The sequence below is a fragment of the Talpa occidentalis genome, unplaced genomic scaffold (assembly GCF_014898055.3).
Source record: "Talpa occidentalis isolate TD23 unplaced genomic scaffold, MPIMG_talOcc4v2.1 talOcc4.4, whole genome shotgun sequence".
Taxonomy (NCBI): domain Eukaryota; kingdom Metazoa; phylum Chordata; class Mammalia; order Eulipotyphla; family Talpidae; genus Talpa; species Talpa occidentalis.
The window spans coordinates 116,414,870-116,441,546 of NW_023604295.1; the positions used below are offsets into that span (position 1 = coordinate 116,414,870).

Below are 26,677 nucleotides of genomic sequence, written 5' to 3' on the forward strand. Positions count from 1 at the left end.
TTACTAATTATATGACTTAGGGAATTTTAATCAGCTTTCTCAATCCAGAAACCTCACTTCTGAATGGGATGTTAACATTTGCACCTTTAGAGTCAGGCACTGTTTCAATGTGCTAAGAATACAGCAGGAACTCAAAGTGGCAAAATCTACACCTTATATTTAATATGGGGAGACTGGCCATGAATGAAAATTAGTAAGTTACAAAGTACATTGGAAGGTGATAGATAGAACTATGAAGAAAGAACAGGACAGGAGAAATAGAGGATATGGGAACAAGAGTGACCATTTTGTGGATGATGGTAAGGAAAATTGCCATTTGTGTGTGCCAGGGAGTTGCAAGTTGACCTTGGAGGGAGCAGGTCCAGGGAGCAGCAAATGCAAAAGCTGTTAGGTCAGGACTATTCTGAGGTTTCCAAGGAGGAGCAAGGAGCCAGTGTGCCTAAGCCAAGAGAAGGGGGCTGAGAAGCAGGAAGGAACAAAATAGCATCGGGTGAGAGAGGAGAGATCTGCTGTGCCATGTGGGTCACCTCCAGGCCGGGGATCGAACCCGTGCTGCAGTGGCTGTGGATAGCTTCGCAGTGCTGCATCTTAACTCTTTGTGCCACCAGGGAGGCCCTTGGAAGGCAGGGATTTCTTCTGAGGTCAATTCTGGCCCCATCTACCATGGACTGCTTTCTTGGACCACCCAGAGTCTAGGATACTGACACTTGATTTTCCTCCTTCCTCTCCTTCCTTTGGGGTCTGATATGTGGTCTGACAGTTCTCTGCTTCTCCCAGGTCACTTTAAATTTTCTCTCTCAATTGCTTCTCCTCAGTAAAGTTCTTGCACATTTAATCCTCTTTTGGCATCTGCATCTCAGAAGACCTGGTCCAGACTAACACAGTGACCATCTGGTAAAGTCTACTTTTCATCTGACATGTCACTCCTCTATGAGGTATCTTACAATCACTAGATAAAACAATATATACAACAACAGTATATTGTATATATAGCACAATTATACAATAGCACGGTTAACATTAGAGACTCATGTCTCCACTGCATCCTACTTGAAATGCTGTTATACCTCCTTTTATGCTGCATTTATTTGTGAGAGTGATGTCATCTTAACATCCCTGTACCCATAAAACTGAGCACAGCAGTTGGCCCACAACCCAAAATGGTTCATCAGCAACTAGGAAAGTGCACAGTACATAGTGGATACTCAATACATTTGTGTTGAAAGAATGAATGAAGTTTACTAATCAAGTAAAGTACAAATGAATGACATGAAACTAGAGTCAGGGATAGAAATCCAAGGTCATGGTAAACACAAGGGAGGAAGAGGAAATGTTTTAAGTGACTAATAGAGAATGAGCAAAATTTAATAGATGAAGGTCATAAGAAAGATCTAAGTGGTCCTGTTGTCATTCAATTAAAAGTACAGTTGTCAAGTATTTGAAATTTTGAATTTTGGTATGTTTGACTGTTTTAGTGGTTATGTTATTAATAGTTCGGTACAAAAGAAGGTGCACTGGGTATAGCCTGGATGTTTGAAGGAAGTGGTAAATTTGTTGTTGAAGAACATACAGCCTTATATCTGGATGGGAAAGACATGAATTTGCAGAGGAGACCCTAAAAGAATATCATCAGCACCATTCTAAGTGCTACTATAGTAAAAACCCTATCGTCAAAGCTAAGATAAGTACTTTTAATGAAATGAGGTAGACTAGGTACCCCATCCTAGTCTTTAATTAAGGGAGATTCTATATTTTAAGAAGTGGTCGTTAATCCATTATGTATCTAAATTTGCAATTTCTCATTTTAAGAAGTGGTATAATAAAGTTTTAAAAGTAGGATGCAAATTCCAGTTTTTCCCTTAGCTTACTGTATCTTTGAACAAGGAACATGACCTCCCAGAACTCTAATCTCCTATAAAAGAAAAATAATAAAACTTTACATGCAGTGTTTGTGAGGACTGAAAGCTACTAAACATGTGCACCATATAACAACATCTGACACATGGTCGCTGCTCAATAAATGCTGGTGGACTCGGCAGGCAGGGCTGTGGTGGCATCTGATGCATTTTAAACGTCTGAGATGAATTTGCAACTTGATATTTCCCCAAAATTAAAATGTACTTGGTAAGGTTCATCATAATAACCCTTTCTTACTCTTGCGGAACCCACTTATTCTCTCAGTCTTTCTTACCAACTCCGGTTCTGAGGGAAGCTCTTCTTTTGTAGGTTCTGAGAAATTTCCCTAGTACTGCTCCCATTCTTTAGGTCATTTGTTGCCACCAAATCAAGTTCTGCTGCTGCTGCCATTGTTTGGGAGAGGTTCCTGGAACTTTTGGGCCCAAGGGCTAGCCCTCTGTGAATGTGTGCACCTGTGAAGCTGTGCCCTCAGTGCCTACTTCTCTGTCCTTAGTCCACATGGTCCCTTGCCCCCATCCTGTCTCTACTCTCCAAATTCTCACTTCATCTTCTACTGTTCAATAATGTCTTCTGGAAAAGATTCAATAAATTATTAGCATCAGGGATTTGTTAATCCATTGAGCTGATATTTACTAAACTCCTACTTGTGCCAGACACTGGGCTTGATCTTGCCAGAGTTGTTATATTTGAAAGGAGACAGTGCTTCAGGACAAAGGCAAAAAATACATAAACTTCTATTGGGAGAATTTGAGCAAGCAGGTTAGTTTGATCTTCTGGAAGAAGAGGAATATTCCCATGCTGAAGGGATCACCAGCAGGCAGCTGCCTATTCTGCTGCTATCCAAGAGGGTCCCAGAGATCTACTCTTTGACTTTGACTATAAAGAAGTGTGGTGGCTTTAGGCTTCCCTGGTGGCACAGCGGGTTGAGTGCCATGCTGTGAAGCTGTCCGTAGCCTCAACAGTGCAGGCTCGATTCCAGCCAGCTGGCCGGGGAGAATCTCACATGGTGCCACAGACCTCTCCTGTAGCACCTGCTGCTCCCCTCAGCAGTGTATTTCTGTCATCTGCCTGTTCTGCTCCCCATTCTGTCTCTGGTGAATCCTCTCATCCTCCTGCATCTCTGGTCTGTACCCCAGCTCTTGTATAAAAATAAACAAATCTTTAAAAAAAAAAAAAGAAGTGTGGTGGTCCACAGACTCTTTCATACTTTCCAGAGGAGGAGCTTCATCTTCATCCCATCACCCCTTTTAGTGTGGCTGGACTTGACTTAATTCTAATAAATAGAAAAAAATGAGTTAAATGTGTGTGATTTTGAAGATTTGATAACACAAGTCATATGTCTTCTGTCTAGTTCTTTCTCTTGAATTTCTCACTTTGGAAGAAGTTAGCTGTAGAGCCTTTGGGACCAGTGGTGACTTTGGGTGACTTCAACCCAGAGTTGGCATTATTCCTGATTCACAGAAACTGTGAGATATTTGTTATTTAATGGCCAATAGGCATATGAAAAAATGCTCAGCATCACTTGTAACCAGGGAAATGCAAATCAAAACTACAATGAGATACCATCTTACACCAGTGAGAATGGCACATATTAAGAAAACTAGCAACAACAAATGTTGGCGAGGATATGGAGAAAAAGGAACTCTCCTGCACTGTTGGTGGGAGTGCAACCTGGTCCAACCACTATGGAGAGCTGTGTGGAGATTTCTGGACCTACTAAACATAGAGCTTCCATATGATCCAGCAATTCCACTCCTAGGTATTTACCCAAAGGACACAGAAACATCAATTCCAAAGAGCACCTGCACCCCTATGTTTATAGCAGCACTGTTTACAATAGCTAAGGTATTTAGCTAATTTATATAAGCTAAGCTATGGAAACAACCCAAATGCCCAAAAACAGATGACTGGATCAAGAAGATGTAGTGCATATACACAATGGAAAATTACTCAGCAATCAAAAAAGATAAACTCATGTCATTTGCAGCAACATGGATGGAGCTGGAGGGCTCATGCTCAGCAAAATCAGACGGAAAGAAGAAAAATACCAGATGGTGTCACTCATAGCAGGAATTTAGAAAACCTAAATAAGGGACCAGGAAAAAGACTAATTATAATAAAGTAAAAATCAAAATCAACAAGCAACTATAAACCAAAGACACACGGGGAGGGAGAGGAGGAGGAATTAGGGTCAAAATAAGGGGGGTGGCAATGGTATGGGGAATATAACCAAGATGAAAATGCATACATTGTGCAAAAAATGAAAAATGATGTAAAAATATATAAAATAAAAAAAAGTATTTTTTTTTTTAAGATTTATTTATTTATTTATTTATACAAGCACTGGGTACAGTCAGAAGCACGGGAGGGTAAGAGAATTCACCAGAGCCAGAGTGGGGAACAGAACAGGCAGACTGACAAAATACACTGCTGAGGGGAGCAGTCATCGTGGCAGGAGAGGTCTGTCACGCCATGTGGGACCCTCGCGGGCGGCCGGGGATTGAACCGGTGCTGCAGAGGCTGCAGGCAGTTTCGCAGCCCAGTGCTCAACCACTGCGCCACCAAAGGAGGCCCAGTATTTGTTATTTTAAGCAACTTAGTTTGGAGCATTTTTTTTTTTTTAAGCTTTTATTTTTCACATGCTTTAGTTTCTTTCTTTTTTTTTTTTTTAAGATTTATTTATTTATTTATACAAGAACTGGGGTACAGGCCAGAGGCCTGTGGAGGGTGAGAGTATTCACCAGAGACAGAACAGGAAACAGAACAGACAGGTTAACAAAATACACTGCTGAGGGGAGCAGCGGGGGAGACAGGAGATGTCTGCTCACCATGTGGGCATTTCCTTGGCCAGAGGGGATGAAACTTGCACCACAAAGGCTGCTGACAGCTTCACAGTGCTGCACTCAATGGCCTGTGCCACCAGGGAGGCCCTGGAGGTTTTTTTTCATTTGTTTGTTTGTTTGTTTGTTTACCAGCAATAGTTAATACAGAAAGAAGTTGAACATTCTGATATTTTGAGATTAATAGGAAATAACAGGACTTAATTAAGAAATGCTAAAAAAAGTTCAAAAATCATGGTTGACTCTCATTCCAGAATGAGAATGGTCAGTATTTACTGACCATCTCAGATAGTCTTTACAGTCCTGAAGATTAACAACAATAATAGTAGCTGACATTTATTGAGAACTTGTCCAGGCTAAACACTGTGCTTAACTTTATGGTGATAATCTTATTTGGTTCTTAAACATCCATGATAAGGTACTGTTATCCCCAATTTAAAGATGAAGAATATGAAACCCAGACAGGTCAAGCTACTTTCCCAGTGCTATATAACTAGTAAGTTGGATGACAACTAGTAGCTCTAATTTTAGCATCCATGTTCTTCACTATAAAAGGTACATGGTGGTTTCTCCTCCAGGCTCCTCGCCTTCATTTTCAATAGATGAGCAGCATTCCTACTCCACTGATATGACTGATCTCATGCAACAAACACCCCAGCCTCCTCGCCTATAATACTGTATCTATGATCCATTTCATTCTTCCTGCAGTGTGAGTGCAGGTGCCTCCTTCACTGAAGAACGGGATCTCATTTAAGGCTTAAGCTCTCTCTCCTATCTTCTCTAGGGTCTCTCCCATTCTATGCAAAGTTAAGTTACCCAATGACACCCTTTTTTAAAAAAAGATTATTTTATTTATGCATACAAGAACTTGGGTATAAGCCAGAAGTGTGGGGAAGGGGATTGGGGGATGGGGACTGAGAGGATTCACCAGAGACAGAGTGGGGAGCAAAACAGGCAGACTGACTGAAATACACTGCTGAGGGGAGCAGCAGGCGAGACAGGAGAGGTCTGCCACACCATGTGGGTATCTCCCTGGCCCAGGGATAGAAATCATGCTGCAGTGGCTGCAGATAGCTTGATAGTGCTGAGACTTAACCCCTTGTGCCACCAGGGAGGCCCCCAATACTCTTATCCTCTTATTCCTTTCCTCACCTCACAGGTACCCCTTAACACATCTCAATGTATCTTTTCTCCCAATGACTCCATAAACCTTAAGGTCATCAAAACAGCCCATTTCTATACCAGATACATAGTTATCAGACATTCTCTTGCCAGATTTCACTTCCACTTAAAAATCTTCCTTGTGTTCTGAGACATTATCTACAAATTCTCCTACCTTTATAAAAATTTCTTTTTTATCTCCTTCATAAAATACCTTCTTTCACCCACAATTAAGTTTTGTTCTTTTCCAGGCTTTCATTCTTGTTTGCCTCTCTTCTCACTCTATATATTTTTTTATTTTATTCAGTAGGACTCATGTTCATTTTAACTACCACCTATATGAAGAGTCCCAGAACTGTACTCCCAACTCTTACATCCACTTTTATTAATAAATCTTACTAAATATTTCATAGACATCTTAAATTTAACATGAATAAAATTGAACTCCTAATTTTCCTGTTTCTCCCAAATCAGCTTTTCCTCCTTCTGTCAGGTGATGCCCCACCATCCGTCCAATTCTTGAGTTTGAAGTCTGGAATTATCTTACACAGCTCACTTCCACCCATTCCTTTCTTTGTCTTGTACAGCTATTAAAACTTTAGGTAACTTGCTTAATGCTCACTCCATCTAATACTACAACCATCCTCCAAATATTGATGTTCACCACCTCTTCCCAGTCAACCTTATTAATATCTTAGTTCTTTTCTCTGTTTCTATTTTTATAATCATTTCAATGTGACTCCTTTACCTATAGAAAGTTCTCTCTCTCTCTGTCTCTCACTCACACATATACACACACAAACACACACACAAACACATACACACACACTTCCTAGCTCTCAGGCCTATTTCTCTTCCTCTTTACTCTAAGCTCTTTTCTAAATATATAAATCAACATTTACTAATGGGTGATGTCACTTCTTAGATTGACTTCCTTAAATTTGCTGTATATCAACTATCAACAACCTCTTTCAGGCAGTCTTTACACAGCCTAGATTGGCTGCCCCTGTTTTGTGCATACATAGCACTCTCTGTTTTCCCTGATGAGGTCTTTCCCATCATATATTAAAATTATCTGCCTCTGATTGTCTTTATTTTATAATTAATTTCTTTATATATATTTTACATCAGGTATAGTCCCCATAGAATTTCCATCACCAATTTACCCATGCACCATCACCATAGACACTTGTGCTCTTCCCAGAATGTAGTACATGCTTTCTAGTACTGGAGATACAATAGTGAATAAGACCTAAAAAATCCCTGATTTTCTAAAACTTCTACTGTATTAGCTAATGCATGGATGGATTGATAGATGTATAGGCAGACAAATATCAGAAGGGGGTGCAAGTGCTAAGTAGAAAATTAAAATAGATTGATGTTGCAGAGAATACTTAGGAGATAGTAAGCTGAGAATTGGTTGACAAGTAGGAGCTAGTTATGTAATGATTGATGGAAAAACACATTATGAAAAGATTCCAATACCTGTTGGAAACACAAGGTAAAGGAGAAAAATGCAGTTGGCTCTTTGAAAATCAGAATGAAGGTCAGTCAGTATGCCCAGAGCACGAAGAACAGGGAGAGAGGGGTCTGAGCTAACACAGAAAGTGGGCAAAGGTCAGGTCACCTGGGGCTCTGTGAGCCAGTATAAGGAGTTTGGATTCTCTTCTCAGTACAATGGGAAACCTTCAGTGGATTTTCAGTGCAGGAAAATATGAGTTGGGTATATTTTTGAAAGTTTACTCTGACTGCTATGTGAGGAATGGCTTTTTAAAAAGTGAATGTGCCCTTGGGGAGCAAGTTAGGAGGCTGCTGCAAGGAATCCAGGCAAAATGACCCAGAGGCTTGGGCTAGGGTGTTAATAGTGGAGAACAAGAGACAGAGTAGCTTCAGGAGCTACAGGAAAAGAAAAGAATCAAGGTTAAGTTCTAGACTTTTGCCATGAGCAAATGGAAAATGGTAGTATCATTTAGAGATTGGTGAGATTGGGGGAGGAAATAGGTCATAGAGGGAAATCAAGGTTACTATTTTAATCATATTAGTTTGAGATGGTTGTTGAACACCTAAGTAGCAGGAAAGGGCAGGGTTGGAGTTGACAGAAGCTTCCATATATGTGTATGTGTATATATAATACATTTGCATGTATGTGTGTATACATATATATACACATTCATATGCATATATTGGGTAGGACATAATATGTATTGGATTAGATTTCTTTGGGAGAGTATAGAGTAGAAAAGAATACAGCACCTAGGAATGATTCCTATAAGATTCTTTGTGACCAGACTTGTGTGATTATCTTCCCCAAAACCTGCAGAGGAGGTCTGGGACTGGGCAAGGACTTAATGTTTGTTTTAAGTTTCATACATTTTGTTCCCTGAAGTCTGTCTCACTCTCCAACTAATTCTTGTCCTTGTGCCAACTTCAGTAGATGGCTTCCTGTCACTGCCAACATGTGTGTCACCTAATAAGTTTCCAGTTCTACTCATTCACAAAGTGACTAAGCTATTTTCTTTGCAATGATCTTCCATAATCCTGTCAAACTTTAAATGTATTTATTGAAAGTAAAATAGACAATTTCACCAAGGAAAATTGGACATTGCATCATAACTCGTTTTTCTAAACAAATTACAAAAATAATAATACTTCCAACCACAGATGCTCCGTTATCCATGAAAACTCAGCAATAAATCCCTAAGTCATAGCACTAGCAGAAAATGTTGTTTTCTTCCTTTACTCATCAATGAGAAAACAAATCATTGTCACTACCCTCAAGTTAATCTTAGTATACAGATGAAACCATGGATTTTCCAGGTAGTATTTTAATTCTTTAGAATTAATTCATTCTTAGGTAGATATTGTTGTGCACATGTGATTTTAGAATATTTTAATTAAAGGCATATAGTTCCATTTTAAAAAGATATTTCATTTGCAATTTTGTATGTCTCTAAAGCAAAGAGATTCTGGATTTTATTCATTACTATAACAAGTTCATCTGCCCAAGAAAATTGAGAACCTCTGAAGTTACTATATCTTGGATTTATTTCAGTTTTTTCAGAGACAAAAAATAGCTCAAAACTTAATGCTTTGATCTTTCACTTGGCATTTACCTATTCTACCTTATATTGTTATTTAGCAGCCTTGTTCGTGCACTCTGGTGGTTTTCATATAGCATGTTAATAACATGGCTAGACTGAAAATGTTTCCTAGAGGTCACTTCTCCTATCTGTTTCTGTTTGTCTTTTTAAACCTGGCAGGTCAGCATTTTTGCACCTTACACTTATAAGGTTCTACCACACTCAGAATGCTCCCTTCATTGAAACTGAAGGTGGTGAGCACTAATATGGGTTCCTGTCCATTCTCATAGGTTCCAGTTCACACTCATAAATTTGTCCTTGTCCTTGTTCTTCTCCATTTTATACTCATCTTCTCTTTCTAACAGCCTTTCCTTCAGACTTCAAGCTCCAGTGTCCAATACAAAGGGGATCTTATGATTTCTTAATGTCAAACATCAGTTGCATATCCACATTTATGTTATAGAGGTGTTGGAGGAAAAGGTAGCTCCTAGTGGTTTTGTTTCTCTTGTTGAACTCTAGTTCAGACAATGCCCAAGGTAATCCTCTTTCTGCCCCTTTCTCGACTTTAGAGGACACAACTACTCCCCAGGTTTTAGCTTTCACCTTCTTAGTTGATTCCAAAAATCTCCATTTTAAGTCATGGCACCATATATGTATACCAGATGTGTTTTCCAACTATTTACAGATTGTTCCCTCTAGGATAAATTACCATTACTTCAAGGCCATAAAAATAACTATTTAGCTTACTTAAGTTCACCCCACTCTATCAATATGTCTTTCCTTTCCTAGACTGGAGAAAGTTAGACGCCTTGCACATTTGCTCTGTTGTCCTATCAGCTACCAGGAAATGATAATCAAATGATTTCTTGGAGTCCTAGAGAATAGCAGGGACCAGGGAAGAAGGTCAGTACATAGCACTTTTGATGTTACATGGCCATTTCCAATAAACAGAGCTGTTGTATGAAGTTCCACATTCTATTTATTTAAAAAAGGGGGGTTTGCTTCATTTTAAAAAAAAGATTTATTCATTTATTTAAAAAAGGGGGTTTGCTTCATTTTTAAAAGATTTATTTATTTATGCATATAAGAACTAGGGGTACAGGCAGAAGGTGCAGGGGTGAGGGATGAGAGGATTCACCAGAGACATAGTGGGGAACAGAACAGGAAGATCTACTGAAATACACTGCTGAGGAGCAGCGGGCAAGTCAGGAGAGGTCTGCTGTGCCATGTGGGTAGCTCCCTGGCTGGGAATCAAACTCATGCTGCAGAGGCTGTGGATAGCTTCCCACTGCTGGGCTTAACCCCTTGTGCCACCAGGGAGGTCCTACATTCTATTTATTTTTAAGTGGGATTCAGTACTTAATTTTGACTTCTTATGCAGAAGCCTTTCTACCTGCTTTCCCTGTAACAACACCCCTGCTCACTGCTACCACCTACTTGGCTGCAAGTCATTCTCCCTCTTCCACTGGTAACACCTCCCTTCACACTTACTGGAGCCATCATGGTCATCTAGGGCTTGAAACTACAGCAAGACTCCCCTGATAAAAATCAAAAAACACTCCCCAATTGACAAATCCTGTGGAATTGTTTAGTTCTATTCCTGATTCTTTCTGGCATTTAATTACTATCTTCCGTGTTACTTTCCTTTCTGAAATGTTATGCTTGCTTGGTTTGTAAAGTACTAGTCTGACCTCTTTTCCTCCTACTTAGAAAAAAAAACATGTTATATATATCATTATGAGAAGAATGTGTTGATTTCTCTTTTCTGTTTTCATTCCAAGTAGGTGTGTGTGTGTGTGTGTGTGTGTGTGTGCGCGTGCGCACGCATGTGCAGACACTGTATGTGTGTATGAATGGATGTTTATCTCCATTGTTCTTCTCTATATACTCTCCTTCAATGGTCTCTATTATCATCTCATCAACTTCAACAATATCCTACGAGCTGATGACTCTCAAATCTATATCTCCAACTACCACCTAGTTTCTGAATTCAAGTCCCATAAAACTAAGTGCCCTCTGGCATCTCTACCTGAATCTTCCTAAATAACCAGTTAAACTCAGCCCAAGCCAAAATAAATTCATCCTAATTCCCCAGCCCAGGATCCTCTCATCCTGTTACACTGCTCTCACTATTCATATCTGCATGACTCTTACCCTTCTTTCAACACCTTGCATGATATTATATAAAATCACTCTCATATAGCAGTATTTAAGTGCTTTATTATGTTTGTATTTTAATGTAGTCTCCTCAATTAAATTCTAGCCTTCTAGAAGGTCAGGATCACACTATTGGCTGATTCTATATCTTTGTAATATCTCAAATTTAGTTAGACATAAATACACAGAATGAAATTGAATCATTCCAAGCATAAGGGCTCAACAAAAAGAGGACCATGCCAGGAAGTCATAACTACATCTCTGTCTAAATCCAAAAGTAATAGACATAATTCATCTTCTTTGAGTACTACTAGTAGGGGAAATAATTTTAAAGTGAAAAATCTATAAGAAAAAGAAATATTTTAAACTAGATTTTAAAATTTGACTTGGCACTGACTTAAAAAATCTTTATATTTGTGTGATTCTTCATGACTTGACACTGCATCTCTCTACCACCAACTCTCTTGAGCAGACCAATACACACAAAAGTAGATGATAAGGATGTGATTTATTATAACCCAGTGGCTCTGTCCTTAAAGATAGCTAGCTGTCCTGTGACTGTCAAAGCTCAGGAAGGAAGAGGAAACAGAATAGGGCTTCTAAGCCCCTTTTAGCCCCTACCTTTGATGCCCATGGTCAGACCTCCTACAAACAAAACCACTGGCCTTCCATCTAGTGGTTCCATCCAGTCTTCTCTACTATCTTATTCCAGATTCTCAGAGGCTAAACATTTACTGCTTACCAGTATTTCTCTGATTAAAAATGATAATATAGCTACTTATTCCTTATCTTTCCTTCAAAAGGGTAAACATGGGTGAGTTGTGAGGCCAGTACATCTACAGTTGTTCCAGAAATTTTGAAACCTTTGTTTTGTAAATAATAAGCTAGAAAAGCCAAAGAAATTATAAAGGACAAAATTTTGAGGGGAAGCAGTCTAGAATTTTTTTTTTCTGGAAGAAAATATTGAACTCATTAAATTACATATTTTTTGCTTGTCTTTTTAATGTATCCAGAGTACATGGAATGTGGGTCTTAAGTGGCCTGTTCAGTCACCATTATGGTTACCTGCAGTTCAGCATTCCTATACAAAGGTCAGAACTGCCCAGTCAAACAGTCATATGAGCCAAACCTTACAAAGTGCCCTTCAAATAAATCAAGAACAGAAAGCTTGCTCTCTCTGGGAAGGGTATGCACACATCACGAGGTATGACCAGGAACACCCGGGGGGCTGATGACGGACATATGACAAGGGGCCCCAGAAGCTGATCAGTGGAATGCCTTGTTGATCAGATTAGGACCATGGCCAGGGGGTCTCTGGGGTCTGGTTTCAATTACAACACTTGGTCATCAAGCTGATAACATGGTCAGCAGACTCATGTCCCCCCAAGCCCTAGATGACATTCCTAAGTTTCATTCATACTTTTCTCCTTGTCCTCCTAACCCACCTAGCTGATGCTGTATGATTATTCTATCAATAAAAACAGCCAGGATTTTGTTCTCAAACAGCATCCTGCATTATGTAACCTGCTCCATGATTCCCATGTCTTTGTCAATGTGGTGTTGCCTGATGCAACAAAGGAAGGGCATTATTTCTTCAAGTTTGCCTCATCTTGGGCTCAAACAGGTCAAGTGTGAGCTTGCTAGTCCCAGTGTCCCCCTACTCTTCTCATATCCAATGCAATGTCCCCTTTACTTTCTACCTCAGCCTCTTCCATGTAAATTTCACACAGCTATGAGTCTGATATCTGTCATTTGCACATCTCACTGTGCAATTATCCATGGGACTTCCACAGGAAAGTAGAAAAATAGATTTTTTTTTTCTCTGTGAAAAATATTTGACTGTTAGCTAGTAGCTAGTATGAGGGGAAAATATATCACTTTGATAAAAGAAAGCTGTTCCCTAAAATCCTATCAATAGAGGGCCCAAAGTTACAGGCTGTCATTTTCTCTTACAAAAGATGGAGATATTACTCACAATTAGCAGAGAACATTTTGGAATAATATTCATGATATTCATTGACTTTAGTCATTCAAATCCTGTGTTGGCCTCAACCCTAATTAAACAGTTGAGAAAAGAAAGACTCAATTGTTGATTATTCATTGTAGCATAGGATGAGATATTTTAGTCAAAAGATGCAGGAATAATCCTACTTCAAGGTTGAAAGGAAAGTTACCTGCATGAATATTTTTAAAACAATTACTTTAGAACAATAAAGCAGTTCTTGTTATGAAAACCTGACTTTTAGTCATACTCCTTATCTGCACACTTTCTTATAGGAATGAATCATTTACTATAAATTACTAGAACCATACACCATAAATAGTGTTATAGACATAAAGGGAGAAAGAATAACTAGATTTGTTTTCAATAGAAGTTGGACAGATAAAAATTTCTGATCACTATTCTTTGATCACAAATTTCACATAATCATAATATAATTTTCATCACTCACTTAATAGCAATGGCATATCTGATTGGTATTATAGATTTAAATTATCCTACCTGAGTAATGAGAACTCTTGAAAGAAAATAGGAATTTTTGAGTGAAGAAAGTAGTTTTTGGGTACGGTGTTAGAAGTTTCTGACTTCCCATGAGCAAAACTGTAAGCATGTCCTTGGTGCTTCTTCCTCTTCCCTAGACCTGGATCCTGAACTTATCTCCTCCAGCACCCCTACCCCCCAAACTCAGGTTCCAGGCTGCAATGAGCACTGAAAACTGCAACAAATATTTATATGCTGGGTGACAATGCCATGCTTGGAGGCACAACTAGTCAAAGTTATGCTCAGTAACCCAACTCCATTCACAGCTTCTCAGAGTGACCGCTGATCACCACTGAGAGGAAGCATGAGTACACTTGTATGGTCAATGGACCCAAAAATCTCCCTCTAGAATCATAAAGCTTGAGTGTTCAGGCACTTACTTAAAAATTATATCAGAAATTTAAGGATTAAAATATAACTTATTAATTTGTCATTCTCTACTAAGTGATTTAAAGCTTAGCACACAGTGGGTCATTTCATAATTATTTCTCACTCTTGACCCCAGTCAATGAATGTTCTTCTGTCACTGCCAAATGACAAGTCTCACTGAAAATCTCCAGATCACAATGGACTAAATTCTACCTACAGAAATAAACACTTTAGAAATAATACTTTCATGTTCTAGACAATTGACTAGTTAAGTTACTTTGCTTCTGGATTTCTTGAGAGTTAAATTTGAGATGAAAGCTGCCCCTTCAATGTGCACATATAATGAAAAGCACTGGTAAATCTCTTATTTGCACTGATTTTTTTTTTTTTTCACAGACTGTGGTGACATAAGTGTTGAGAGTCTGCTCCATTTCCCATCACTTTTCAAAAGGGAACAGTAGAAGTTGGCTTTTAGATTCTCTGGCTAACATGAAAGCTTACATACTTTCAGATTACACTTTGACCTGGTTTCTCCTTTCTATGGGAAGCACATTGTTTCCTTCAGGACTCTTATATAATATGCAATAATACAATTATGGCATGTGGCTCAAGACTAAGAAATAGATATCTATACAATTGGTTTCAAAACCTTCTAGAAATGGAAGCAGTGGGAAAATATGAAGCTCCCCATACTCAGTTGCCCTGAGGAATTATACTGACCTAAAGCTAGATTTTAAATGAGAAACTCTTTAAAACCCAGATAAATCAATTTATGACACAGACTTAGTGACCTTTCTGATATAGCTTCTCAAGGATACCTACATTCTAAATGAGTAAGTTGTCTGGCCACGAAAATCATAGCCTATATTTTATCTTACTTAGCACTGAAAGGATGTTAAAAAACTGAATTATTATTTAAGTGTTATCCATTATCTAAGAAATAAAATTAGAAGTTTGAAACATCTATTTCATGCTATTACAATTTTTTTTTTTTCAGAGCGGAAATAAATTCAGTAGCCAGTTTTAGAAATAAAAAAAAGTAAAGTGCACATGTTAGGTTATCCTGTTAGGTGTCTTTAGAAGAAAGGGCACTTAAATAAGGAAGAGAATAGACAGATATATCTCTGAAAAGTATAATGGCACCAGGGCTGTGGGTAGAACTTTGAACTAATTGTATCCTGAGCTTGAAATATCACCATTGCTGAAAGCTAACTTTATAGATTTTGATTTGTATTTGACGACTCAGCATGAAATGGACTGAGATATTTCTGTGACCCTAAAAGCTATAGAAAACACACACATTTCCTATTTGCTGTTAAGGACTGTTAAGAATGATAGCTAGATATGACCATAAACAACTCATAAATTTATATTTGAACCGAGGTCCAGATTCTGGTTACTCCATAGATCTGGCTATTCTCAATATAAAGTAGAATGTCTAGAAAATACTAACTCAGAGAAGAAAAAATTTATTTATTTATTTAAATTTTATTTTTATATTCCCATACAATTACAACCCCCTTATTTTGACCCCAAACCCTCCTTTCCCCACCCCCCACCCCCCATAGAGTGTCTCTGGTTCATAGTTTTATGTTTATTTTGATATTTTCTTTCTTATATTCTTTTTTCTGGTCCCTTATTTAAGTTTTCTAGACTCCTGCTATGAGTGAGACCACCTGGTATTTTTCTTTTTCTTTCTGGCTTATTTCACTGAGCATGATCCCTTCCAGCTCCATCCATGTTGCTGCAAATTGCATGTGTTTATCTTTTTTGAATGCTGAGTAATATTCCATGGTGTATATGTACCACATCTAGAGAAGAAAAATTTTAAAAAGTCTTCAAAGTATTGATCATTAAGTTCTAACTTAAATAACAGGGTTTAACATTTAAAGTCGTGTCACCCTATGCATGAACATCATTTCGTTTGGAGAAAACCCTTCCAATTCTGAGAGGTGGAATATTTTTCAAGTACCATGACTCAAAGTTAGATATAATCAGTTATTTCTCATATTAGCCAAAATCTAGCATGAGCCATTGCATATAGATGACTGAATAGAAAGGATGCATATATTTTTATAGTGGTAAAATTAAAAATGCAAATGGGAAAGAAAAATGAGCTCCATATAATCAGGATGGTGAAAAATATGAAAAAGTTAAAGGAGTGAACCTTGAAGTCATAAAATCAGAGAATGTTAGAACTTATAAAGAATTTGATTATCCTATATTCCAACCCCTCAATGTTCAAATGAGGACAGTGAAACTCAGTGAGAACACAGGGAAAGAAATAACTAGAGTTATCCCTCTGTATCCATGAAGGATTGGTTCCAGGTCCCTCAAAGATACAAAAATCCACAGATATTCAAGTCCCTTGTATAAAATGGAGTAACATTTGCATATAACCTGTCACATCTTCCCATATATTTTAAATCACCTCTGGATTACCTATAGTATCTAATATAATGTAAAGGCTATGGAGATAATTGTTATACTGCATTGTTTAGAGTGTAACAGCAAGGGCAAAGCATATATACATTTTCAGGACAGACACAATAGTGCTGGGCCTAATTATATAGTGTGTATGCATTTTCTGTCCTGGTTGTTTTAAATCAACTGTGTAGAACCCCCAGCTACCATAGACTAGAAGTACTGATAATGCAACAATGTGAGTGAATCTCAAAAGCATTAGTTGAGTTGAAGGAGACAGATCAAAAAAAAAAAAAATGCATACGCTATATTATTCCTTTAACTTCTAGAACAGGAAAAGCTAAGCTCCAGTGATAGAAATTAGAAAGAGTTGGTTGGGGGTAGAGTTGGCTGTAAAGGGTCTCAGGAGAACTTTGGGTGGTTATGAAAATGTTCTAAGTCTTGATTTGGTTGGTGGTTACATGGTATACGTGAGTGTTAAAACTCATCATATTTGAAATCTACTCATTTTATTATATTTAAACTGAAGCTCAACAGTTATTTATTTAAATTATTTATTTAAAATTATTTAAATTTTATTTATTTAAAAATATTTTTATTTAAAAATAATTTTTGGAAGCTGTTAAAAGGCACACAAAGTATGAGAAGCAAGGCTGAAGTTTGACTTTCTGCCTCCCAGACAAGGCCTGCTGGGTTCACCATCCTCTTTCCAATTATTTTCTTTCTTGTTGCAAATGAGCATCTTAGAACCAAGGCATGCCAAGTCCTTCCACATTGGTGACTGGTCCTGGATGACTATCTGAAGCAGCATGATAAAGAACATCGAGGTGTTCAATGGGATTCACAATTATACGTGAGACATTAAATCATCAGTTCAGAAGCACTCTAGAGACAGTCATAAATCATGCCAATTTCAAGCAAGACAAAATAATGATTACAAGTCCCTCAAGAAGGAAGGGGTTAGGATGCCCACAAATGATTATCAGCAAATCAAAACTTAGAACATTTTCATATGAGCAAGTTAAAGGATATTAGGTGCCATTAGTTATTCCAGAAGTAATATGAAAGAATGAAAGTGGTCCCCATTTAGTTCTTTTCAAGCCTGCAAAAGACCTCATCTATTCACATATTGTAAATATAATGTATCCCTAGGTATGGCATGCATAGCAAAAACATGCAAATGAGACTTAGGAAAAATAGAGTTATTAGAATTGCCTGAGCATTAGTGCTATATATATAGAAACAGCTATGTAGTTTTTTGTTTCATCAGAGGCCTTCCTCAGTCAAGGCAGGATATTGACAGTAGTAGACTTGAAAACCAGGCTAAATAGAGAACATCTTTTGACCCCTATACCTTGCCACATCCTCATCCCTGCTGCTGCAGCAGGTCCTGTTTCCAGTACATAGGGTTGCTCCTGGCTAGAAAGATTTGAGGACACTTCAAAACCCCACTTCCTATTTGCATACCCAGAATCATAAAGTGCGGTGAGCAAAAGCGTAGTTTTTGGTTCTAGATTTTATTTTTTATCTCAAGTCTTTTCAAGAAGCCTACAAATGATTATCAGCTGAAGAGAAATAACTTGGCATGCTGGGAAAGGACAGCTGTATTTCCAGTACTTTCCTATGCCCTTTTCATTCAGAACTTTGCTGATGATAGATTTTTAAGAAAACTTTCTTTCCTGAAATAGTACAATTCCAAGTGCCAATCCCAGTGGTTGTTGTATGTAGTGTTTAATTCCAGTTAAGTACATTGAAAATTCCACAAAGGATATCTGTATTGTTAGCCTTTGAAAAGTTCATGCATTGATTTGTCGTTGGTTTGCTTGTTTCAAAAGAGAACATCTTCTTGAGTCTTTAAGCTACTTTTATTTATTATAAATACAAAAGCTTGTGGTGATTAGCATACCTTGCAAAATTATTTTTATTTATTATTGTTCATTCCTAAGATAATTAAGTACTATCCCGAATGCAGGAACTGAATCCCATAGAATTTAAAGTAAATATATTCTGCCCCTGAAAATTAGTCTCAATATCCTTTCAATCATTTTACAAATAAATTAATATATTAAGGAAATGATAATATAAGGTCTTTGTCTGGAGAATTCATACAAGTTGGAAAAAATGATGAAAAAGGAACGGCATCACCATTCTTCTCAAAGGAAGAAGAAAATTAGAAATTAATGTTAATTTAGGTTAATCTGATTTATTCTCTTAGACACTTGTGTCTCATTTTCAAGCAACTGAAGTATCAAAGTAAGTAATGAAAACTTTCATATCCTTTATTTATAGGTAATATAATGTCCCAAGGTCTGGAATGTTCCCTGAGCTTAAATTTAAGTACATTATGGGGGAATTGCTCATTAGTCTATAGCATGTACTCCTATGTCTTTAAATTTCATTTTAATTATTTGTACTAATTGACAGACTAAATTCCCTGGAAGTCCTGAGAATTTGTATTTCTAAATCTTTAATCACATTAGATCCTTAATATTTCTCTTGCTATTTAACAATGGAGCAAGATTTCACTGCAATTATGTTATTTATACCATTTATCAAGAAAAGGGAAAAAAGCCTCTTTACTACTTGCAAAGAGCAATAAGTCAATAACAACATAATTTAAGAAATTTTTATAATGGCAATAATAATAACAGAAGACAAACTATTTTTTTCTTTTAGATCTACCCACCAATATTTGATGGGGTCTCAGACAAGTCCCTGACAAGTCTAGCCTATAAATTAGAGATGCAAATACTTACCAAATAACAGAGACACCGTATATATCTGATATTATAACACTTTCAAAGCATTTTAAATTGTTACTATATTCCTATCACACAGAACTTTCACTCTAATTATCAGTTGTGATTTCATCACTATCATCACCATCATCACTACTCAAATGCTTACTATTAAGCATTTGCCCAGTGAAATGTAATGAAGGGATTATTTGTGGAACAAGGCAAACAAATTTCACACTATATTAAAGCCCTAAGGTGATCCTAAAACAAGTCCTGCAAATTAGATGGCTTCAAACAATATAAATCTGTTCCTTCATAGTTCTAGAGGGCAGAGATGAGAAATCAGGATATCAGCAGGGCACCCTCCTTCAAAAAGTTTTAAAGAAACCTTGCTTCTTCTAGATCCTGATAGTTTCTGCAGTTCCTTGCCTTGTGAAAACATAACCTTAACTGCTGCCTCTCTGTTCATATAGCCTTCTCTTCTGTACATCCAAAGCTTCCTTCACTTCCTCACATAAAGATATTGCAGGTTTGGATTTAAAACCCACCCTAAACCCAGAATGATTTAATCTTCCGATCCTTCACTGTTTATATCTTCAAACAACCTATTTTCAAATAAGGCCATGCTCTGAGATTTTGTATGTTAGTAATTTGGGGAGGAGCATTACTCACCCGATTATACAAAGCAACTAACAGCTCTCATAAAATGTTACTAGGACCTATATTGAAAAGAATTCTATGACTCAATTCGGGATCAGTAGGAAAGAACCCCAGGACCATGAGCAAAGCATGGCAAGGAATCACTTATCCATTAGCAGACTGAGATTCAAAGAAGATTTTCAGAGTCCAAGGTCACTCAGTGACAGGGTTGCACTAGAAATAAAATCTCCTGACTCACAATTCAGTGTTCTCTCCACTACACAATTTAATAATATTGACTCATCTCAACACTTCTCTGGAAATGATTACTAAAAATACACATACAAGACCTTGAAAATTACTGTCACCTTAATATTTATGTTGAAAACTTTCAAGAGCTGATACAGTTGAGGAAAGTATTACTAGTAACAGAAAGGATATTTCCTGATGACAAATGGCGATTAAAAGGGTCTATTCAACAGGAATATATAAAAAATCCTATATTTATAAATATCCATTCATATATCTTTAAAATATAAAAGCAGAAAACAAAAATTAAAAGGAGACCTGGGCAAATCCATATTCATATTTGGATGTTTTTAATTATCTCAAAGACAAAAAATGAGAAAATACCCGGAACAGGCCTGTTCCACATGCCTGTTTCTCTGTCCTCATAGTATAAGCTTCCCCTCCACCCCATCCCATCCATGGTTTAGCTTTCCACACTTTAAGTGGCCTGTGGTCAACCACTGTCTGAAAATAATACATAAGATATTTTGAGAGGCCACAGTCACATCTTTCATTATATACATTGTGTCCTATTTGATTATTATTGTTGCTAATCTTTTTCTGTGCCTAATTTTATTTGAACTTTATCATGGGTATGTGTATATAGGAAAAATATATCTGCAGTTTTAGGTATCTATTGGGGGTTTTGAATATATCCCTGTGGATAAGGGAGCATCACTATACCTAATTTGGATATTGTGTATGTGTGTGTTTGTGTCTTTGTTTATGAAACAGATTGTTCCATAATTTTCTCAGACTTGGTATTAAGGTTATGCTGACCTCATTAGGCAAGTTGAGAGGTCTCCCCTCTATCTTATCCCTGAACAAGTTTGTGGCAGATTGCTTTTATTTCTTGCTTGCACATCAGAAAGAATTTACTGGTGAAATGATCTGGGCCTAGGGATTTATACCGGGGAGTTTTTTACTAGGAATTGAATTTCTTTAATAGCATGCTATTGGTGTTTTTTAAAGAATTTCTTCTTATATTAGTTTTAGTAAGTTGTTAATGACTTTATTTTATCTACACTTAAAAAACATATTTGATATAAGATTGTCCATGCTATTCTCTAAGTTTATTTTTAATACCTATAGGATATCTTTCATTACTGACATTATTTTTTAATTTCCCTTTAATTTGGATCATTTTTGTTAGGAATTGGTAAATCTTTCTTAACCTTTTTGATGAATGAATATTAGGATGGATTGCATTTCTTTTTTTCACATTGCCCTCATTTTAGAAAGCAAAGCTTGTGCTCCCACCTAGAACATATTATGTCTTGTTTGGAGTAAAGAAGTCAGCAGAGCAGGAGATGTACCCTTCTGGCATCACATGTATTTATTAAATCATATCAGGGAAGCGATGCCCTCTTTCTCAGCATCCATCACGGCACTTTCCATGTGCACACCTCTTCCTCAGTGTCTGGGGTTACTGGGTCAGATGGATAAGCAGAGGCAAGGGTCACACACTGCCAGGTTCAGTCCTGGCACTGTCATTTGTGGGCAAGAGTCAATCACTCAGTCTCTTTAGTCTTAGCTTTCTCATATACAATAGTGTGTCAATAATGATATTTCATCTTAAAGGCAATGAAAAGGATTAAATGAGATAATTGATGTGAAAATGCATAACTCAGACTCTGGCACATGAAATGTTACATGAATAAATGAAGAGACAGATATCCTCCTGAAGCTGGAGATACAATACGTATCAGTTATTTGTTAAGTTATTAGCTATTAATGATTCATGCCCCTTAAAGTCATGATTGTCTACTTTTTCTATTTAATGAGATTAATAAATGTTCCCAAAAGATTATCATTTATTGTTGCAACTACTTGTAATGTTTCTGTCTGTACCAGATGCATGATAATTAGAATGAATACCGTGCCTCTAAAAACATATGCTTGTGGAAAGATGATGAAATACTAGGAGAGAGTGTGGTGAGTGTCCAATACACGTGCTCTTGGTACTCCATAACAAATCATGGAAACTATTCTTTTTGAAGAATTACCTTGATTAAAAAGGCCTCCAAGGCAGATCAGTGTAAAGCAACTAGTGAAAGTGGTTTTAACTCATGAGACATCAAATACTGAGGGAGACTGAGAGTCAGTAATAACTCTGGGTTACATTTTGTCCTCAAACTCTGATCCCATGTGACCTTTGTCCTGACAATATTTTTGCAAAGACATTTCCTTGCCTGGAATGTTCCATCTTCATATCCCTGCCTGGAAAATCATTACTCATTTTTAAAAAGCACATATTACATTTAATCAAAAAATGTTTATAAAGGCTTCCGAATGTATCAAGTAAGCATCTTGGTTAGACTAACAGCACAATCAGACTGCAACCTCATCTATACGTGCTCAGCCTTTGCACAATTTCCCTGAGAAGCCTGGCTGGCTGCTCCCTCCTGGTCCTCTGAGCTCCATGTACACACTTTGTGTTGTATTAGGGAACAAGTGCTTTGTTTACTTTCCTGGACTGGGAGGGAGCTCCACAGAGGAAGACCTACATAGGATTCCTCTTTTCTTCCCTAGTTCATACTTCAGAGTCTTACACGCAGTGGGTGCTCAATAAATGTCTGTTGAATGAATATTTCATTACTCATGAGGGCTTGATACAGTAAAATCTGTAAAATGATTCTCCTAACGAATATGAGAGAAATGAAACAATTATGCTCAGGAAAATTACATATTTTTGAAATACTCTTTGCTTTTTCTAATTTTAAGAGAATTTTATTAGCAGTCCTAGCAGCTAATTTAGAAATGCCCCAAAAGCTGTCATTGGTTTTTAAAGAAATGCACGGTATAAATAAAAGTGAAATTATAACTCACTGGCTTTTTTTCCAGCTTAAAGTTATGAAAATTTTTGATTAAAAAAATTCAATAAGTTTCCCTTTTATTGGAAATAGTTATGTATATGAATGACTTAATATATTAGAAGATTTGTTAGATCTCTATGCTAATTGACAATATTTATCCAGTCATGGTAAGTGGTAAAAGGCATTAATAGAATTTATCCTCATAATGCCAAAGTCTGACACATCCTACAAAGAGATAATAATATTATCTGTAAATATTGTATATTTAAAAACACTTAGTATAGAGCTAAAAAAATTCCTGAAGTTTGAAAAAGTGTGCAGAACCATCCTTGAAAAATAAGAAAAAAATTAAAAAGAAGAAAAAAGTCAATCACTACTCATGCCAAAAAAAAAAAAAAAAAGGAGAAGAAGCCATTCTTTACATAGTGCAAAGCAATCACTAGAGGCCTAAGCAGCAGAAATATCAAGGAACATTGGCGTTACAGAAATGTAGCATCCATTCACTTGTTTTGAAATAAGTAAAATACTTCATCACACTAAAAATTATAGTCAAAAGGACTAAAGGGTGAAATTATGAAAGTACCTACTTGGTCTGGTGTTTAGATCCTTTCAGATGGGCGTGATACTGTTCTATTGAGTTTAGGGAGACACTGCAGATTGTACATCTGTAATTGCGCCTCAGACCTGTGGACAACAGAGACTAGTTAGCTGCAGTCTTGTCATCAACCACTTGAATGAATCCTATACTCTCTAAGATAAGAGTTCAGGGATTGAGCATTAGGAGAGACCATCTGATCCAAACCACCACCAACACTTCAATTCCTCCATCCAGAGTCCAACCTATAGGTCCCTTGCAGAAGTAGGAGTGTGAGATGTTAGAAGCAGCCTGCTTTATTTCTGGATGATTAAAATTATTAGTATATTTTTCCTTGATTGGAGGTAAAATGTTTCTGGACATTTTACAGCTCAAACAGAGAAGCGTTCTTTTTCTTTAAGGCATATAACCATGTGGGACTATCATTTCTGCAATGGACTTGAGACTTCAAAAAAAAAAAAAAATCTGTCCCAATTGTTCTTCTACCACTACTCCAATGGCAGCACCAGAAATTCAACTTTAAACATTCATTTGGGTTAGTTTTTCAGGATTATCTTAAAAAAATGATGATGGTCAAGGATTTGGAATGCATTGGTGGTGGGTGTAATCTGCTACCATACATTTGAAAAGGTGTAATCCTCTACCTTGAATTATGTTGAGTATTATAAACCAATGGTACCTCAGTAAAAGAAAAAGAAGCATAATGTAAAATAAATGTAAATACCCAGGAAAAGGATACTATAATGATTTAATTCACATGAAAACTTACTTTCCCACAAGAAAATCTAAGGTTTTCATTCATTTGTTTTTATATAGTTCATTCATTTACAGAGTATCCTTTGGACTTGACACTAGGGACTCCATGATGGATAAGATGCTCTTTGCTTTCAAGAACTTTTGTAAAATACCTCAATCTGTAATATTGACTCATCTAGAGTGAAATATGTTAGAAAGCAGCTTTAACCAAAGGATTTTAAACATTTGCCTCAAGTCACAGACCCACGGTGGAGTATATTCCTTTTTGCTAGAATGTCCCAGTAAAGAAAAAGTAAACTCAGACTCATGATTTGAACTTTGGGTTTAGCTCTTGTACCCTATTAATCATGACAATATGATCTACAGGAAATAATCATTTGTTCCTCACCTCAGTTTCCCCATCTACTAAATAGAGACAAGCTCATTCACACCAGTGGGTTATTATATCAACTAAGTAAATAAGATAGTTTAAAATGCCTAAAAAGTCTTAGTTGTTACTAGTTTATTACAAATTTCTGTTTTACCAATATAAAGCCAGGATATTAAAATAGTGCAGAATTTCCCCTCCAAAGTGAATGCATAATATTTTTTTTCTAAGATCTAGCATTTTCCTACTTTACTAAGATGAAAACAATGCACAGTATTGGAAGAGCCTTTAATCTTGCTACAAATGTGACTTTATATAAAGTATTCACTTCTCTGAACTACTGATACTTTATAGGTTTATAGCAAGGACTATGTGAGATAAAGCATGCATGAGAGACTGCCTGGCATATAATAAGTAAGCAACAAAAGTTAACTATTATCATAATTCTAGAGATATTAAAATGGAGACCTTTGTGTTCCAATAACCCAGATGAAGACTTGAAACACAGATGCCAACTACAACCACATTCCAAAAAAATGGTCTAGAATCAGCTTCCATACCTAAGCTGACCATCGACAACCAGTTTACAAAGGAGATTGGAGAGGAAATAAACAGGTAAAAAGTTTCTTAGAGATTGCCATATTGTACTGAGAGTTCCAATACAGGCCTGTCAAGAAACATGACAGACCTCAAATAAAAAGTCAAATCTCACACCTTAAGAAACTAGAAAAAGGAGAATAAATGCAACCAAGAGCCACTAGTAAGAAATAAATAATAAATCTAAGAGTGAAATAAATTAAATATAAATTTAAAAAAACAATATGAAAAGAGAAATGAAACCAAAAACTTGTTCTTTGAAAAGAAAAGTAGGGAAACTTCTAGCTAGACTCACTGAGTAAAAAAAAAAAAAATTAGAAAACTCTAATAACTGGAATCAGAAACAAAGGAGAAATTATAAGAGACATCTCAGAAAGATAAAGGACCATAAGAGACTACCATGAACATCTTTATGTCAAAGAATTGGATAACCTAGAAGAAATGGTCAAATTCTTACGAATATACAACCTCCCAAGATTGAATCGGAAGAAATAGAAAACCTGAACAGACCAATTACAAGCAAGGAAAATACCTGAGTATTTTCCCCTCCCTATAAATCTCTCCCTTCCCTATAAAAAAGGCCAGTACCAGATGGTTTCACTAGTGAGTTCTACCTTCACCAAAATGAAACTAAATCTATCCTTCTCAAACTCGAACAAAACTTTGAGGAACAGACTATGCTTTCAAACATGTTTTATGCAGCCAACATTATTCTGATACCAAAAGCAGAAAAGAACCTCTCCCTCTCTCCCTCTTTCCTCTCTCTGTCTCTCTATCTCTATCTTGCTATCTCTCTGTCTCTCTCTCTCACACACAGAAAAACATACACCTCAACAAAAATAAAAAAAATAACCCAATCACATAATTGGAGATGACCCTACTTAACTGTTCAATTAAGAGTCAATTCAGTAATTGGAAAACAAAAATGAAATCACCTATTTCTGGTATATTCTTGGGTAGCAATCTAAGGGACTCAAAACTTTCCAGGCATAGATATTTCAGAGATGAAATAGATGACTGTTGTATGTCTACCACCATAAGCAATCATTCTCAAAATTCCAAACATGGGTGCATCCTCTGGTGATTATTCTAAAATGCAGATTCCTAGGCATAGCATCTGAAGATTTTATAGGCTTTTAATAGAGTCTGGGATCAACAAAATTTTCAGGCTCATAATTCCCACCCCCAAATACACACACATTTAAAAAAAAATACTGCCCACAGACTCAAATTTCTTTTGGTAACTTGAATTTGTCAGAAAAATACCAAGTCTTTCAAAAAACGCTATTTGGTAAAGAAGAACTGTGCTTACATTGGCTTTCTATTTCACAGGTGTGCATGATTCAGAAAGATTACCTAGTCCCCAAGTCCAGAGGCTATAAATTATGGCA

The 26,677-nt window shown here is 36.8% G+C and overlaps 1 protein-coding gene across 11 annotated transcripts in view; it reads right to left on the reverse strand.

The window, feature by feature from the left end:
- The window catches only part of ZMAT4 (zinc finger matrin-type 4), a 387,418-nt gene that overhangs the window by 40,905 nt on the left and 319,836 nt on the right, over positions 1-26,677 (reverse strand). For 8 of the 11 annotated variants that reach the window (XR_008553977.1, XM_054700911.1, XM_054700909.1 and 5 more), the window contains one exon: positions 23,559-23,655. Coding sequence is in view for 10 of the 11 variants with exons in the window: in XM_037526120.2 (XP_037382017.1) it covers positions 23,559-23,655 (97 nt within the window). In the remaining variant the exon portion in view is untranslated. Of the gene's footprint in view, positions 1-13,191; positions 13,210-17,114; positions 17,290-23,558; positions 23,656-26,677 lie in introns of those variants that run through there. The other 3 variants (XM_037526121.1, XM_054700906.1, XM_054700907.1) reach the window with 2 other exon arrangements.